General features: G+C 51.7%; 1 protein-coding gene across 2 annotated transcripts in view; it reads left to right on the top strand.

The window, feature by feature from the left end:
* TMCO4 (transmembrane and coiled-coil domains 4) overlaps positions 1–12,916 on the top strand; it is a 112,801-nt gene extending 99,885 nt beyond the window's left edge. For both annotated transcript variants that reach the window (XM_032759145.2, XM_032759146.2), the window contains one exon: positions 11,087–12,916. In XM_032759145.2, coding sequence (XP_032615036.1) covers positions 11,087–11,494 — 408 coding nt within the window. In that variant the 3' untranslated portion in view covers positions 11,495–12,916. The remainder of the gene's footprint in view (positions 1–11,086) is intronic.
* The last annotated feature ends 421 nt before the right edge of the window (positions 12,917–13,337 follow it).

Genomic DNA, 13,337 nt, shown 5'->3' with positions numbered 1-13,337 from the left:
GGGCAGATCCCTTGAGCCTAGGAATTGGAGACCAGCCCGGGCAACATGGCAAAACCCTATCTCTATAAAAAAATTTTAAATTAGCTGGGCATGGTGGTGCGTGCCTGTAGTCCCAAAGAGGCTGAGGTGGGAGGATCACTTGAGCCTAGGAGATCGAGGCTGCAGTGAGCCATGATTGTGCCATTGCATTGCAGCCTGGGCATCAGAGCATAACCCTGTCTCTAAAAAGCAAAAACACACACAGATATACAACTAGCAATTAACGGGACCAGGATTGGATTTGAACCTCCAGAACCCTCACTCTTGCTCCTGTATTACTGCCGTTCCCCACTCCTGAGTCCCCCCGACCCAGGGCTCCCCAGTAGCCCCATCTCAGCTCACTAGTCAGGACTGTATGTTTCTGCGAGAAGCAGCTGGAGCAAGCAGGGGACACAGGTGGAGGGCTTTAGGCTAGACCAAAAGCAGAAGCACCTGCCTGCCAGGCTGTGGAAAGATGGGATGCAGAGTGGGACATCTAGGGAATCTTTAAAATGCAGAGCCCAGGGCCCCACTGCCCAAAAATTCTACATCAGTCTCTAGGGACAGAGCCATGAGTCCACATTTTAAACATACTCCCTGAGGGTTCCCATACAGCTAAAACTAGGCTGGGGTGCAGGGGCAGATGATCAGAAAGGATTCTTGCAGTGAATGGGGTGGGAGGGCACCTGCTGGACAGCCACACAAACCCAACTTGAATTTCTTTTCTTTTTCTTTTTTTTTGTTTGAGATGAGGTCTCACTCTGTTGCCCAGGCTGGAGTGCAGTGGCGTGATCTCAGCTCACTGCAACCTCCACCTCCTGGGTTCAAGCGATCCTCCCACCTCAGCCTCCCTAGTAGCTGGGAATACAGGCATGTGCCACCACCCTGGCTAATTTTTGTATTTTTAGTAGAGATGGCATTTCACCATGTTGGCTAGGCTGCTTGAACTCCTGACCACAGGTGATCTGCCTGCCTTGGCTTCTCAAAGTGCTGGGATTACAAGCATGAACCACCACACCTGCTCTCTTTTCTTTTCTTTTTTTTTTTTGAGACGGAGCCTCACTCTGTCGCCCAGGCTAGAGTGCAATGGCACGATCTTGGCTCACTGCAACCTCTGCCTCCCCGGTTCAAGCCATTCTCCTGCTTCAGCTTCCCGAGTAACTGGGACTACAGGCACCCGCCACTATGCCCGGCTAATTTTTGTATTTTTAGTAGAGATGGGGTTTCACCACGTTAGTCAGGCTGGTCTTGAACTCCTGACCTCAGGTGATCTGCCTGCCTCAGCCTCCCAAAGTGCTGGGATTATAGGCATGAGCCACCGTGCCTGGCCTTTTTTTTTGAGATGGGGTCTTGCTGTGTTGCCCAGGCTGGAATGCAGTGGCACAATCTCAGCTCACTGCAACCTCTGCCTCCCAGGCTCAAGTGATCTTCCTGCCCCAGCCTCCTGAGTAGCTGAGACCACAGGTGCATGCCACATCTAGCTAATTTTTTGTAGTTTTGGTAGAAATGAGATTTCACCATGTTGCCCAGGCTGGTTTTGAACTCCTGACCTCGAGCAATCCACCCATCTTGGCCTCCCAGAGTGCTGGGATTATAGGCGTGAGCCACCACCACGCCTGGCCAACTGGAGTTTTTTTAGACTTGAAAGAACCTTGTTCACCTGCCACATGCCATCCTAGGGAGTTAATAGCTTCCCGTGTGGACACTCACTCTATGTCTGGCTCTGCCCTAAGCCTATTTATTTATTTATATTTTTGAGATGGAGTTTCGTTCTTGTCACCCAGGCTGGAGTGCAATGGCGCGATCTCGGCTCACTGCAACCTGCACCTCCCGGGTTCAAGTGACTCTCCTGCCTCAGCCTCCCAAATAGCTGGGATTACAGGCACCTGCCACCAAACCCAGCTAATTTTTTTTTTTTTTGTATTTTTCATAGAGACGGGGTTTCGCCACGTTGGTCAGGTTGTTCTCGAACTCCTGACCTCAGGTGATCCACCCGCCTTGGCCTCCCAAAGTGCTAGGATTATAGGCATGAGGCACCACGCCTGGCCCGCCCTAACCCTTTTACAGACATTAGTGTCCCCATTGTACAGACAAGGTCACTGAGGCTTACAGACGTTCCAGGGTCACACTGCTGAAACATGGCAAAGCAGGACTCAGACCCAGGTCTGAAGCCAATAAATGTAGCCCCAGCCCAGGTAGATATGAGAAACAGTGGGAGAGGTGCTCCACAGGGGGAGGCAGGGAGGGGAGGAATAAGGAATAAGCTATAACTACAAGCACAAGCCGACTTCAGCCGGTACAAACCCTTGCAATGTCAAGGGACCCTGAGAACAAAATCTTTGGTTTCTCGTTATTATGTTGTTGGCTGCTATTTATCAAGTGCCAAGTGCTTCCCACGTGTAAACCAGTGTATTAGTCCGTTTTCACGCTGCTGATAAAGACATACCAAAGACTGGGTAATTTATAAAGAAAAAGAGGTTTAATGGACTCAATTTCATGTGGCTGGGGAGGCCTCACAATCATGGTGGAAGGCGAAAGCCATGTCTTACATGGCAGCAGGCAAGACAGAGAATGAGAACCAAGTGAAAGTGGTTTCCCCTTATAAAACCATCAGATCTCAGGAGACTTATTCATTACCACGAGAACGGTATGGGGGGAACCACCCCCATGATTCAATTATCTCCCACTGGGTCCCTCCCACAACACATGGGACTTATGAGAGTACAATTCAAGATGAAATTTGGGTGGGGACACAGCTAAACCATGTCACCCAGTTTTCCACTAATGGTAGTTTGAGCAGCTCCTTCCTGCAGACAGACTAGACTCCTTTCAGGGCATCTAAAAATCCCCTGGTTTGAGGGGCACTCTGGCTTCCCCATTCAGCATCAGCAGCTGCCTGTTCTGACCACTCTACCACTGCGTCTCAGTGGCCGATGAAGCTAGGCCCTGGATCCACCCCTGCCACCATAGTGTGGTTCGCACTGGGCTGCATGTTTTTTGAGACTTGACTGAGCATTTGATAACATGGGGGAATTCTTGCACAAAAAAACAAAATCAAAACTTCACCAGGTGGTGCTGTCCATGAAGTCTGTCAGCCATGTCCCTGCCCAGAGGTCACCCGGGCCTCTCACCCGGCCTGACACCAGGTCACTGGGGCCAGTTCATTCTCACTTGTATCTTCACCCCTAAACTCCCAGGGCCCAAAGACACAATTCCTAACCCACCAGAGGATCACAGATGAAGCCACCCTGTGCCTTCCTAACTGGGAGCTTTGGGGGCTGGGGTAGATTAAGAGTCATTTCTAGACTCATCCATTTATGAAACTGGTTGCTCCTGGTTAAAGAGTCTTCGCAGGGGCCGGGCATGGTGGCTCACACCTGTAATCCCAGCACTTTGGGAGTCCAAGGCGGGCAGATCACAAGGTCAAGAGATCGAGACCATCCTGGCTAACACGGTGAAACCCCATCTCTACTAAAAATACAAAAAATTAGCTGGGCATGGTGGCAGGTGCCTGTAGTCCCAGCTACTCAGGAGGCTGAGGCAGGAGAATGGCGTGAACCCAGGAGGCGGAACTTGCAGTGAGCTGAGATGGCACCACTGCACTCCAGCCTGGGTGACAGAGCGAGACTGTGTTTCAAAAAAAAAAAAAAAGGAATCTTCACAGATAGACTTGGCTCACATTCTGTAAACCTCGCAACTCCCTAGAGGAGGTATTAAGCATCCCCAGATCACAGATTGGGAAACTGAGACCTGGGAGCATGGAGTCATGGCCAGAGTTGTAGGTCTGGACTCTGAACCCAGGTTGGAAGCTGTGCTGCCCACTTCCCTGTGGGAATGAGGTAAGCTGAGTCGTAAGACCAGCAAACTACAGTGACAGGAGTTTTCTCTCGGCCCCTTTGCGACACTTGCAGCAGGGGCGCCCCGTCTACTCGGTCCACCACACTCAGCCCCTTGCAGGAGGAAGCACATGAATGAGCAAGTGCGGGGTCTGGCTGACCACTCCAAACACCAACACAAGAGCAAGCTCCATGCTGGGCCTGTGGCCAGACCAGGCATGTTGCCTCGAGGGGAAAGTGGCAGCACCTGGGCAGGGGTACCCGCGACCCTGAAGCCCCAGAGGGGGCGTTAGTGTGCTAATTAGCTGTTTTAGTTCCACCATTGATGGCCCAATAGACGGTGGTGTGTTAACAGCTCAGTTGGCCCCTGGCCCCATCACATGGGGCAGCTGCCCTCCACTGGTGAGGGCAAAAGGCCAGTGTGACAGCCTTTCTGGGTACCCACACTCAGTGGGTCCCAAGCTCTTGTCCGCATCCAGGAAGAATGAGGATACGCTGACAATTGAAGAGTGAGCGAGGCGGGGAGTTTTACTGAGTGATGAAACAGCTTTTCGCAGAGAGGGGATGTGCGGGTGGTTCCCCTACCCAAAGGCAGGAAAGCCCCCACAATGTGGCTGAGTCTGGGGTTTTATGGGCTCAGAATAGGGGAAGGTGGGCAAACAGGAACAGAAGTTCTCACTCTGGGTCACGGGTTTTATCTGGGACCAGCAGTCCGGTCTTTCAGCCTTCAGGCTGTTTTTTTTGGCTTGAAGGTGGGGTTTCACTGGGGACCCGCCCCTGTCTGCCTAGGTATTTGTCTGCCTCCTGTCACCATCAACAGGGCTCAGAGCTGATGCCTCCTGACCCGTGTCCAGGGCTCTCTGTCCTATTCAAGGTGCCTGCACCCTGAATGGGGTGAAAGGGAGCACGGACTTTGTGCCTCAGCACCCCAGGAGTCTCCCTTTGCCAGAAGAATCAGAGATAAAAAGCATCTGCTAAAGAAAGTAGCTTTTAATGCTGCAAAGCCCTCACAAGATCTGATTTCTACTGGGAATAGGATATGGTAGGAAGAGCACAGCCTTTGGCACCAGAGAGACATGGCTTAGAATCCTGGCTCTGCCACTGGTTTACTGGCTGTGTGACCTTGGGCCAGTTACTTAACCTCTCTGTGTCTCAGTGTCCTCATCTAGGAAATGGTGGAAACGCCTAACTTCCAGGGCAGCGCATGTAAGATGTTTGGCGCATAGTAGCCCTTCCTTTAACCCTAGTCCCTCCTGGCCTGCCCCTGCCACCACCCCCAGTTTGTTTGCCTCTGGGACCAGCAGTTTTGGAGACTCTGCTCCCTCCTCAGACTATCTTCGTGGCAGCTTCCCAGCTCCTGCCTAATAATAGCTCTTTATCACATTAGGAGCACATCACAAAAAACAGTGCTTTCCTCTTCTGGGTAATTAGAGGTAATTAGCACTGCCTTTGTGCTGGCCTCCTGTTTGCCTTGAAAACGCTTTGCTGGAGAAGTTGCTGGCAAGGGAGGCTTCATTACTGCTGTTGGGGAAATGCTGGCCACCCTCTGCTCCCAACAGAGACCCACGGGACCTGTCTTCTCCCTGCTGGACCAACCACACAGCAGGGCCCTTTGTGATCATCCCACTGGGCTCTCCCTGTCGAAGGCAGGCCGCATCTCTGGGGTGAATGAAGCTGCCCTCCTGCCCCTCGGTCTCTCCTCACAGGGCCGGGGTTACAGTGGATGGGGGATTTGCCACCCCAGGGACCAACTCACGAGGCTTCTGAGGCGCAGAGACCCGACCCACGGCAAGACGCTTCATGTCCCAGAGGAAATGCCAGGTGGCCTAGAACTTAGCAAAAGGCTTGGCACAAAGTAGATACTCAATAATAACCACAGGAGCCAACAACTCACATGTTTTACGGGGATAAGTCTTTTGATGCTCATAGAGGTCCTGCATAGTGGTAGTAACCCGTTGTACAGATGTGAAAACTGAGGCTGCAGGCAGTGCCACGGCATGTGAGTGGTAGAGCCAGATGACCCTGGGCTCTTCACCACTGCCTCGGTACTGCCTGCATTCACACATCTCTGTAGCTTCTGGTAGTGGCCTCTAACCCTGCGCCGATAAGCCTGTTACACGTACTATCTCATCAAAGCCACACAGCCAGCCCACGTGGTATAGGTCTCTTTATTAGCCTCATTTTATACATTAGGAAATTGAGGTCCAAGAAGTGAAAGAACCCAAAGAGGCCTGATAGGCTTGGAAGGAGTCACTGGGGCAGGCGGAGGTGGGTGATGGCAGCCTCTGTTTGGGTAAGTTGGGGTGTCTTTTGAGGCAGGAAACGGGAAGGGCTGGGCCCCATTTGTACGTGCCGGGATCTGGTCCACACCAAGCCCCCACGATGCGCAGGGCTGGCTGTGGGGCACAGAGGTGAGTGAGAAGTGGTCCCTGCTCCCCTGCGCTCACAGTTTATCAGGGAACGCAACCTCATGAGCATGTGACGATGACAGGTTATCAGTGCCGTCACAGGGTGTCCACAGAGGCCCCTGCCAGCACGGGAAGCCACGGAAGGCTTCTGCACGCCAGTCACATCCGGCGTGTATCCAGGCGGCTCGCAGATTCAATCGAGACAGCCTGGGAGATGTTCAGGGGCTGAATCTTCACCTAGTATCGGCTACACCAGAACTTTCTGGTGCTGAGAAGAGGCTCTTTCCCAACCTGCCTCACCCCTCTTCTCTCATCTCTCCAGCTAACTATAAAACCAGAGCTCTGCCCAGCACCTGCTCCCCTGGGTCTTTGCAGAGGGGTGGCTCAGGGACTAGGGTTGCCTGAGACCCGGACCAACTTGTAGTCAAGGAGGGCCAGAGCTGTGTGTTCTAGGAGAGCACTCAGTGGAATTTCCATCTGGTATCAGCTGCAGCCAGTGGACACAAACGCCTCCCTTCCTTCCTGGCCTGTTTCTACCCAGCACTGGCACCAGCCATCTACAACACTAAAAAAGTATAGGGAGGCAGTTCTTGTTTGTCCTCAGAGAGGCAGTTATCACTTGTCCCTGTGGCTCTGAAATTTCTGCTGGCTGGAATTCAGACGTGATGGCTGGAGCTTGAGCAGCCATCTTGGGCTCCCAAATGGATCAGCCCAGCTAACTCCCTACTCTCCATCCCCCACTTCTAGGAAACTAAAGTAAGGGAACTCATTTACAGAGTACCTCCTGGGGTGCCAGGCACTGTGCTTCATGGTTTGTATTATTTCTTCCCAGCAACTCCTTTAGGTAGGTATCACTAACTCAAATTGCATAATGTCTCTTTAAAAGTGTTTGAGGCAGGGCATGGTGGCTTACGCCTATAGTCTCAGCAATTTAGGAGGCTGAAGCAGGAGGATCTCTTGAGCCCAGGAGTTTGAGTCCAGCCTGGACAACATAAGAAGTCCCCATCTCTACATTTAAAATTTAAAAGGCCAGGCGTGGTGGCTCATGCCTGTAATCCCAGCACTTTGGGAGGCCAAGGAGGGCGAATCACCTGAGGTTGGGAGACCGAGACCAGCCTGGCTAACATGGTAAAATGCCATCTCTACTAAAAATACAAAAATTAGCCAGGTGTGGTGGTGCACATCTGTAATCCCAGCTACTTGGGAGGCTGAGGCACAAAAATAGCTTGCACCTGGAAGGCAGAGGTTGCAGTGAGCCAAGATCATGCCATTGCACTCCAGCCTGGGCAACAGAGCAAGACTCCGTCTCAAAAAAAAAATTTAAGAAAAACAAAAAGTGTTTTGGATCATATAGGAACATAATATCAAAAGCTAGCATTCTCTGAGTTCCTGTGAAGTGCCAGGCCCTTGAACTCCTTACAGCAATCATTCAAGGTCATGACTCTCATTTTACAGATGGGGAAGCTGTGGTTCAGGAAATTGTGAGGACTGGCCCAGTTACTGGTAAGAGACAGAGCCAAGGCTGGTACCCCAGCTTTTCAGAGTCCACACTTAGGTTCCTTCTCAGGCCCTGCAGCCACTAAATATGTGTCTGTGTCCTGCTGCAGAGGGGCACTGGCTCTGCCTTGACAACCACCCTGAGCCCAGGGCCCTGAAAACCACTTAGATGGGTGAATACACATGTGTATATTTTCCCTGGAATCTGTTTAAAAGCATTAGTGAGGAAAGGAACGAGATGTGGGCAGATTCTAGTGGTGAGAAAATAACAAAACTACACAGGGAATTGTCCTTTCGTGTTTTTGAAAAATCATTTGAATAACGCAATGTGATTTGCGATTCAAATGGAAATGCAGATGTTACCCACAGTGTCTTTGTGCTGTTTTCTGAGATTCCCGACAACAGCCTCCCTGGAGTTTTTCCTGTCCTTTTTTTAAAAGAAAGCCTTCCCCTTCAGCCTTAAAGGAAAGTCCGGTCTCGTGCGCATCTTTGGCACTAAAGCAGTCCCCCTCGACTGGCTGAGGAGAACGTGAGGCTCCATCTCAGGGGCAGATCCAGGCTGAGCAGGCTTTTGCAGGCAGCATCTCAGGCTCAGCACCAGATTTTGCTGTTTATGCGCTGTGTGTCATTAAGCAAACCGCCACCCCTCTCTGGGCTTTGCTGCCCTTCTCTGTAAAGTGAGGATGAATTTTAACCTTCCTTCCTTTCCCAGCTGATTTTCTCTGAAGAGAACAGGCTTTAGAAACAGGCCTGGATGGCCGGGCACGGTGGCTCACGCCTGTATTCCCAGCACTTTGGGAGGCTGAGGTGGGCAGATCGCGAGGTCAGGAGATCAAGACCATCCTGGCTAACATGATGAAACCCTGTCTCTACTAAAAATACAAAAAAATTAGCCGGGCGTGGTGGCGGGCACCGTGGTGGGTGCCTGTAGTCCTAGCTACTCGGGAGGCTGAGATAGAAGAATGGCATGAACCCAGGAGGCGAAGCTTGCAGTGAGGCGAGATCGCGCCATTGCACTCCAGCCTGGGCGACAGAGCGAGACTCCGTCTCAAAAAAAAAAGAAAGAAATAGGCCTGGATTCAACTCCCAGCCCTGCCATGTTCTAGCTGTGTGACCTTGGGTAAGTCACTTTACCTCCCTGTGGCTCAATTTCATCTACAGTGAGCAGCCGACACCTAGCAAAGGAGTATATCCAAGAAGCTTATTTGCTGCAATGTTTTAAGGACCTACTACGTGTCAGGCATTGTCCATTATCACTGCTAGGCATCAGGCATTTCAATCATACCCCTACTTGTTACTCACCAACACATCCCAACACAAAAATGGGATGGACATATGACTCTGACGAAGGGGGTGGCCACTTCTGAGTTCTTGGCCTTTGTCTTAGTTAAGCTGCAGGCCCATATAACAGAGGCCCTGCTAATGTTTTGTGTTTTTTGTTTGTTTGTTTGTTTTTTCTGGAGACAGAGTCTTGCTCTGTCGCCCAAACTGGAGTGCAGCGGCACAATCAGGGCTCACTGCAGCCTCAACCTCCCAGGCTCAAGCCATCCTCCCACCCCAGCCTACCTAGTCACTGGAATTACAGGCACATGCCACCATGCCCAGCTAATTTTTGTATTTTTTTGTAGAGACAGGGTTTCCCCATGTTGCCCAGGCTGTTGTCTCAAACTCCTGGGCTCAAGTGATTCTCCCACCTTGGCCTCCCAAAGTGCTGGAATTGTAGGGGTGAGCCACCGTGCCTGGCCTAATTGTCTTAAATACATGAGGGTTGATTCTGTCACTTAAAAGAAATCAGAACAGGCCATTTAGGGCTGATGTGCCGCTCCACAGTCTTCAGGGACCAAATTTCCCTATTGCTACTTGTTCTGCCTTCCTTAGTGGGCTGACTCATGGCCCAAGATGGCTGTTCAAGCTCTGGCCATCTTGTCTGAATTCCAGCCAGCAGGAAAGAGGACATGAGGGAAGAAGAGCACTCCTCCTCTTAAAGAGAATTCCAAGGAACACCACATCACACTACTGCTTCAGCTCATGGGCCAAAACTAGTCACAGTGCTATTCCTAGCTGCAAGGAAGCCTGGGGAGTGTGCCCAGCTATAAATTTGAGTCCTTGTGACTAAATAAGAAACGGGAGAGTGAGTTGTAGCCAGCACCTTGCGGTCTGTGCCATAGCTTTCTTTCCAATTTGGGGACTTTTCCAGGGAAAATCCTCACAGCCAACCACTGGTGAAACTACCCTTGTGTTCCCCTTTTTGCAGTGGAGGAAATTGAGAGCCAGAGGGGCTGAGGGGCCTGACCAAGGTGTCACAACCAGTGAGTAGCAGAGCCCTTCTGGGGTAGCCTAGAGCTGCAGGCATTGGCTGGTCACAGTGGCTCAGGCCTGTAATCCCAGCACTTTGGGAGGCTGAGGCAGCAGGATTTCTTGAGGCCAGGAGTTCAAGACCTGGGCAACATAGGAGACCCCATCTCTACACAACATTTAAAAATTAGCCAGGCATGGTAGCATGCACGTGTAATCCCAGCTACTCAGGAGGCTGAGGTGGGAGGATCGTTAGAGCCCAGGAGGTCAAGGCTGCAGTGAGCTATGGTTGTACCACTGCACTCCAGCCTGGATGAGAGAAAGAGAGCCCATCTCTCTCTCTATCTCTCTCTCATTTTTCTTTTTTCTCATGCTGTTTAACAAAAAGCTCATCCCTTAAAAAAAAAAAAAAAGCTGCCAGGCACAATGGCTCACGCTTGTAATCCCAACACTTTGGGAGGCTAAGGCCGGTGGTGGATCACTTGAGGCCAGGAGTTCGAGACCAGCCTGGCCAACATGGTGAAACCCCTTCTCTGCTAAAGATACAAAAAATTACTGGCATGGTGGCACACGCCTATAATCCCAGCTACTTAGGAGGCTGAGGCAGGAAGATCGCTTGAACCTGGGAGATGGAGGTTGCAGTGAGCCAAGATCGTGCCACAGCACTGCAGCCTGAGCAACAGAGCAAGACCCTGTCTCAAAAAGAAAAAAAAAAGCTTCAGGCAAAGAATGAGAGCCTCTACTCCTCCACCTTTCTGTTTATCAGGAGATTCCTTCCTGCCCCCAAAGGATCCAGATTTTTTAGAGACACATCCTTCATCTTTATTTAATAAATCCTAGAACAGCTTTGAACATAGAGCCTTCCCACCCACTCTGGATTTGAGAGCCACTGAGAGATGGAGTCATGGGTTTGGTGATCGGTTGGCTGCGGATGCTCAGGGCAAGGCTGAGGCCCAAAAGTTTGGCTAGAGGTCCCTGGGGAGGGCTGGGCTCCGCACACCCACCGTGGTGCTCACTCACTGTCTCCTGCAGGTCAGCGGCCACCTGGACTATGCCAAGCAGATGGATGCCATCCTGAAGGCCGTGGGCATCCGCACCAAGCCAGGCTGGGATGAGAAGGGGCTCTTGGTGCTGGCCCCAGGCTGCCTGCCCTCCAAGGAGCCTCGCCAGGCAGCAGCCGCCGCCTCATCAGGCAAGACCCCCCACCAGGTTGGGCAAACCCAGGGTCCCACATCCGGAGACACCTCCAAATTGGCCATGTCCACAGACCCCAGCCAAGCCCAGGTGCCGGTAGGGCTGGACCAATCTGAAGGGACCTCCCTTCCTGCTGCTGCCAGTCCTGAAAAGCCCCCCATCTGCAGCCATGGCATGGACCCCAACCCACTGGGCTGCCCCGATTGTGCCTGCAAGACCCAGGGCCCCAGCACGGGGCTGGACTGACCACAGCAGGGGACCTGAGCCGTCTTCCCCGGTCTCCATATGCAGCTCTCTCTTACACCCTCGGGTTCCTCCCAGGAGCTCTGGAGGTGCAGGATTTCCACAGGTCTCTCCTAAATTGAAGGAATTGGAACTGAAAGGGAAAGGAAATGGAAGGAAGGGGAATTTGGAGGAGCGAACATGCCCACCTTGGGAAGCTGCCTGTCCCCAGAGGAGCCCCACCAGGGAGCAGCCACCCCCTCATCAGAGACCTGCAGAGTCAACCAAGCACAGGTTAGAGTCCCAGGACTGGAAGCCAACTGTGGGCTTTCTGTACTTCTTCTCATAGCTTTGGAGTCTGGCTGGCCATCAGGAGGTCCCAAGGGCTCTCTGGGGCCTGAGGCTCCCACACCAGCTCTCCCCTGGCCTCAATAAAACCAGGTGCATGCCTGCTCTTCCTTCCATACTCCAGGGCTGCCCACTAGCTGACAGGCACCATCAACTGGCAGCAACAGAGCAGGCACAGGTACAAAGAAGGCAGCTCACTCCTGCTCTTAGGAGATCCAGTCAGATCTGCCCTGTACAGCCATGCAGGTTGTGCACTGCACAACTGCAGGGACATTCATCACACAGACACAATGTGAGTGTGCTCCCCCATCATGCAACATCTGGACACAACTAACAGAGCATGGTGAATACATGCTGAATTGCATTCAGTATGGCTGTGAACTAGGCCTGGGGACAAGAATGAATTTTACATGGAAAGAATTTCATGTAGCAGGAACAGAGGGGATAACAACAGCAATAATAATAAGAAGAAGCTACCACTTCTTGAGCATTACCACATACCAAGTGGTTGCCTGGGTTGTGTCAGTTGGCATTCACAGCAATCCTGTGAGGTAGGGACTATTATTATCTTCATTTTATATTTGGGGAAACTGAGGCTCAGAGCGATCAGGTAACCTGCTGAAGGCCGAACAGCTGATTAATGATGGAGCCAAGTTCCAGGCCCCTGTATGTCAGACTCCAATGCCCAAGTCCCAGGCCGCTGGGTCTGCATCCATGAGAGCCTTCCTCTTTGTTCCTCCCACAGTCCCTGAATGACAGGGCCAGAGATAATGCACTCTTGTTGTGCAGATGGAGAAATCAAGGCCCAGGCAGAGGAAGGACTGACAAGCTCTGGGGGAGGTGGGAGGAGGGCAGCAGAAATTAGAGTCGTAGAACATAGGAGCCAGATCCCTGCTCAGGTGCGTGTGTATTCATTTGTATTCATTTGTTCATTCAACACACGTTTATGGCTCGGCTCACACCTGTAATCTCAGCACTTTGGGAGGCCAAAGTGGGAGGATTGCTTGAGGCCAGGGGTTGGGCAACATAGCGAGACCCGGTCTCGACAAAAAATTAAAATAAAAAAATTAGCCACTGCCAACTACTCAAGAGGCTAAGGCAGGAGGATTACCTGAGCCCAGGAGCTCAAGGCTGCAGTGAGCTATGATTGTGCCACAACACTCCAGCCTGGGTGACAGAGTGAGACTCCGACTCTTTTTTTTTTTTTTTGAGACAGAGTCTTGTCTTGTCACCAGGCTAGAGTGCAATGGCATGATCTCAGCTCACTGCAACCTCCACCTGCCGGGTTCAAAGGATTCTCCTGCCTCAGCCTCCCGAGTAGCTGGGATTAAGGCACCTGCCACCACGCCCAGCTAATTTGTTGTATTTTTAGTAGAGATGGGGTTTCACCATATTGGCCAGACTGGTCTCCAGCTCCTGACCTCAGATGATCCACCTGCCTCAGCCTCCCAAAGTGCTGGGATTACAGGCATGAGCCACCATGCCCAGCCAACTGCAACTCTTTTTTTTTTTTTTTTTT

Source organism: Hylobates moloch, unplaced genomic scaffold (genome assembly GCF_009828535.3).
Source record: "Hylobates moloch isolate HMO894 unplaced genomic scaffold, HMol_V3 SCAFFOLD_9, whole genome shotgun sequence".
NCBI classification, from domain to species: domain Eukaryota; kingdom Metazoa; phylum Chordata; class Mammalia; order Primates; family Hylobatidae; genus Hylobates; species Hylobates moloch.
Note: the sequence above shows the minus strand (reverse complement) of the source record. Positions and strands in the feature narration are given on the sequence as shown.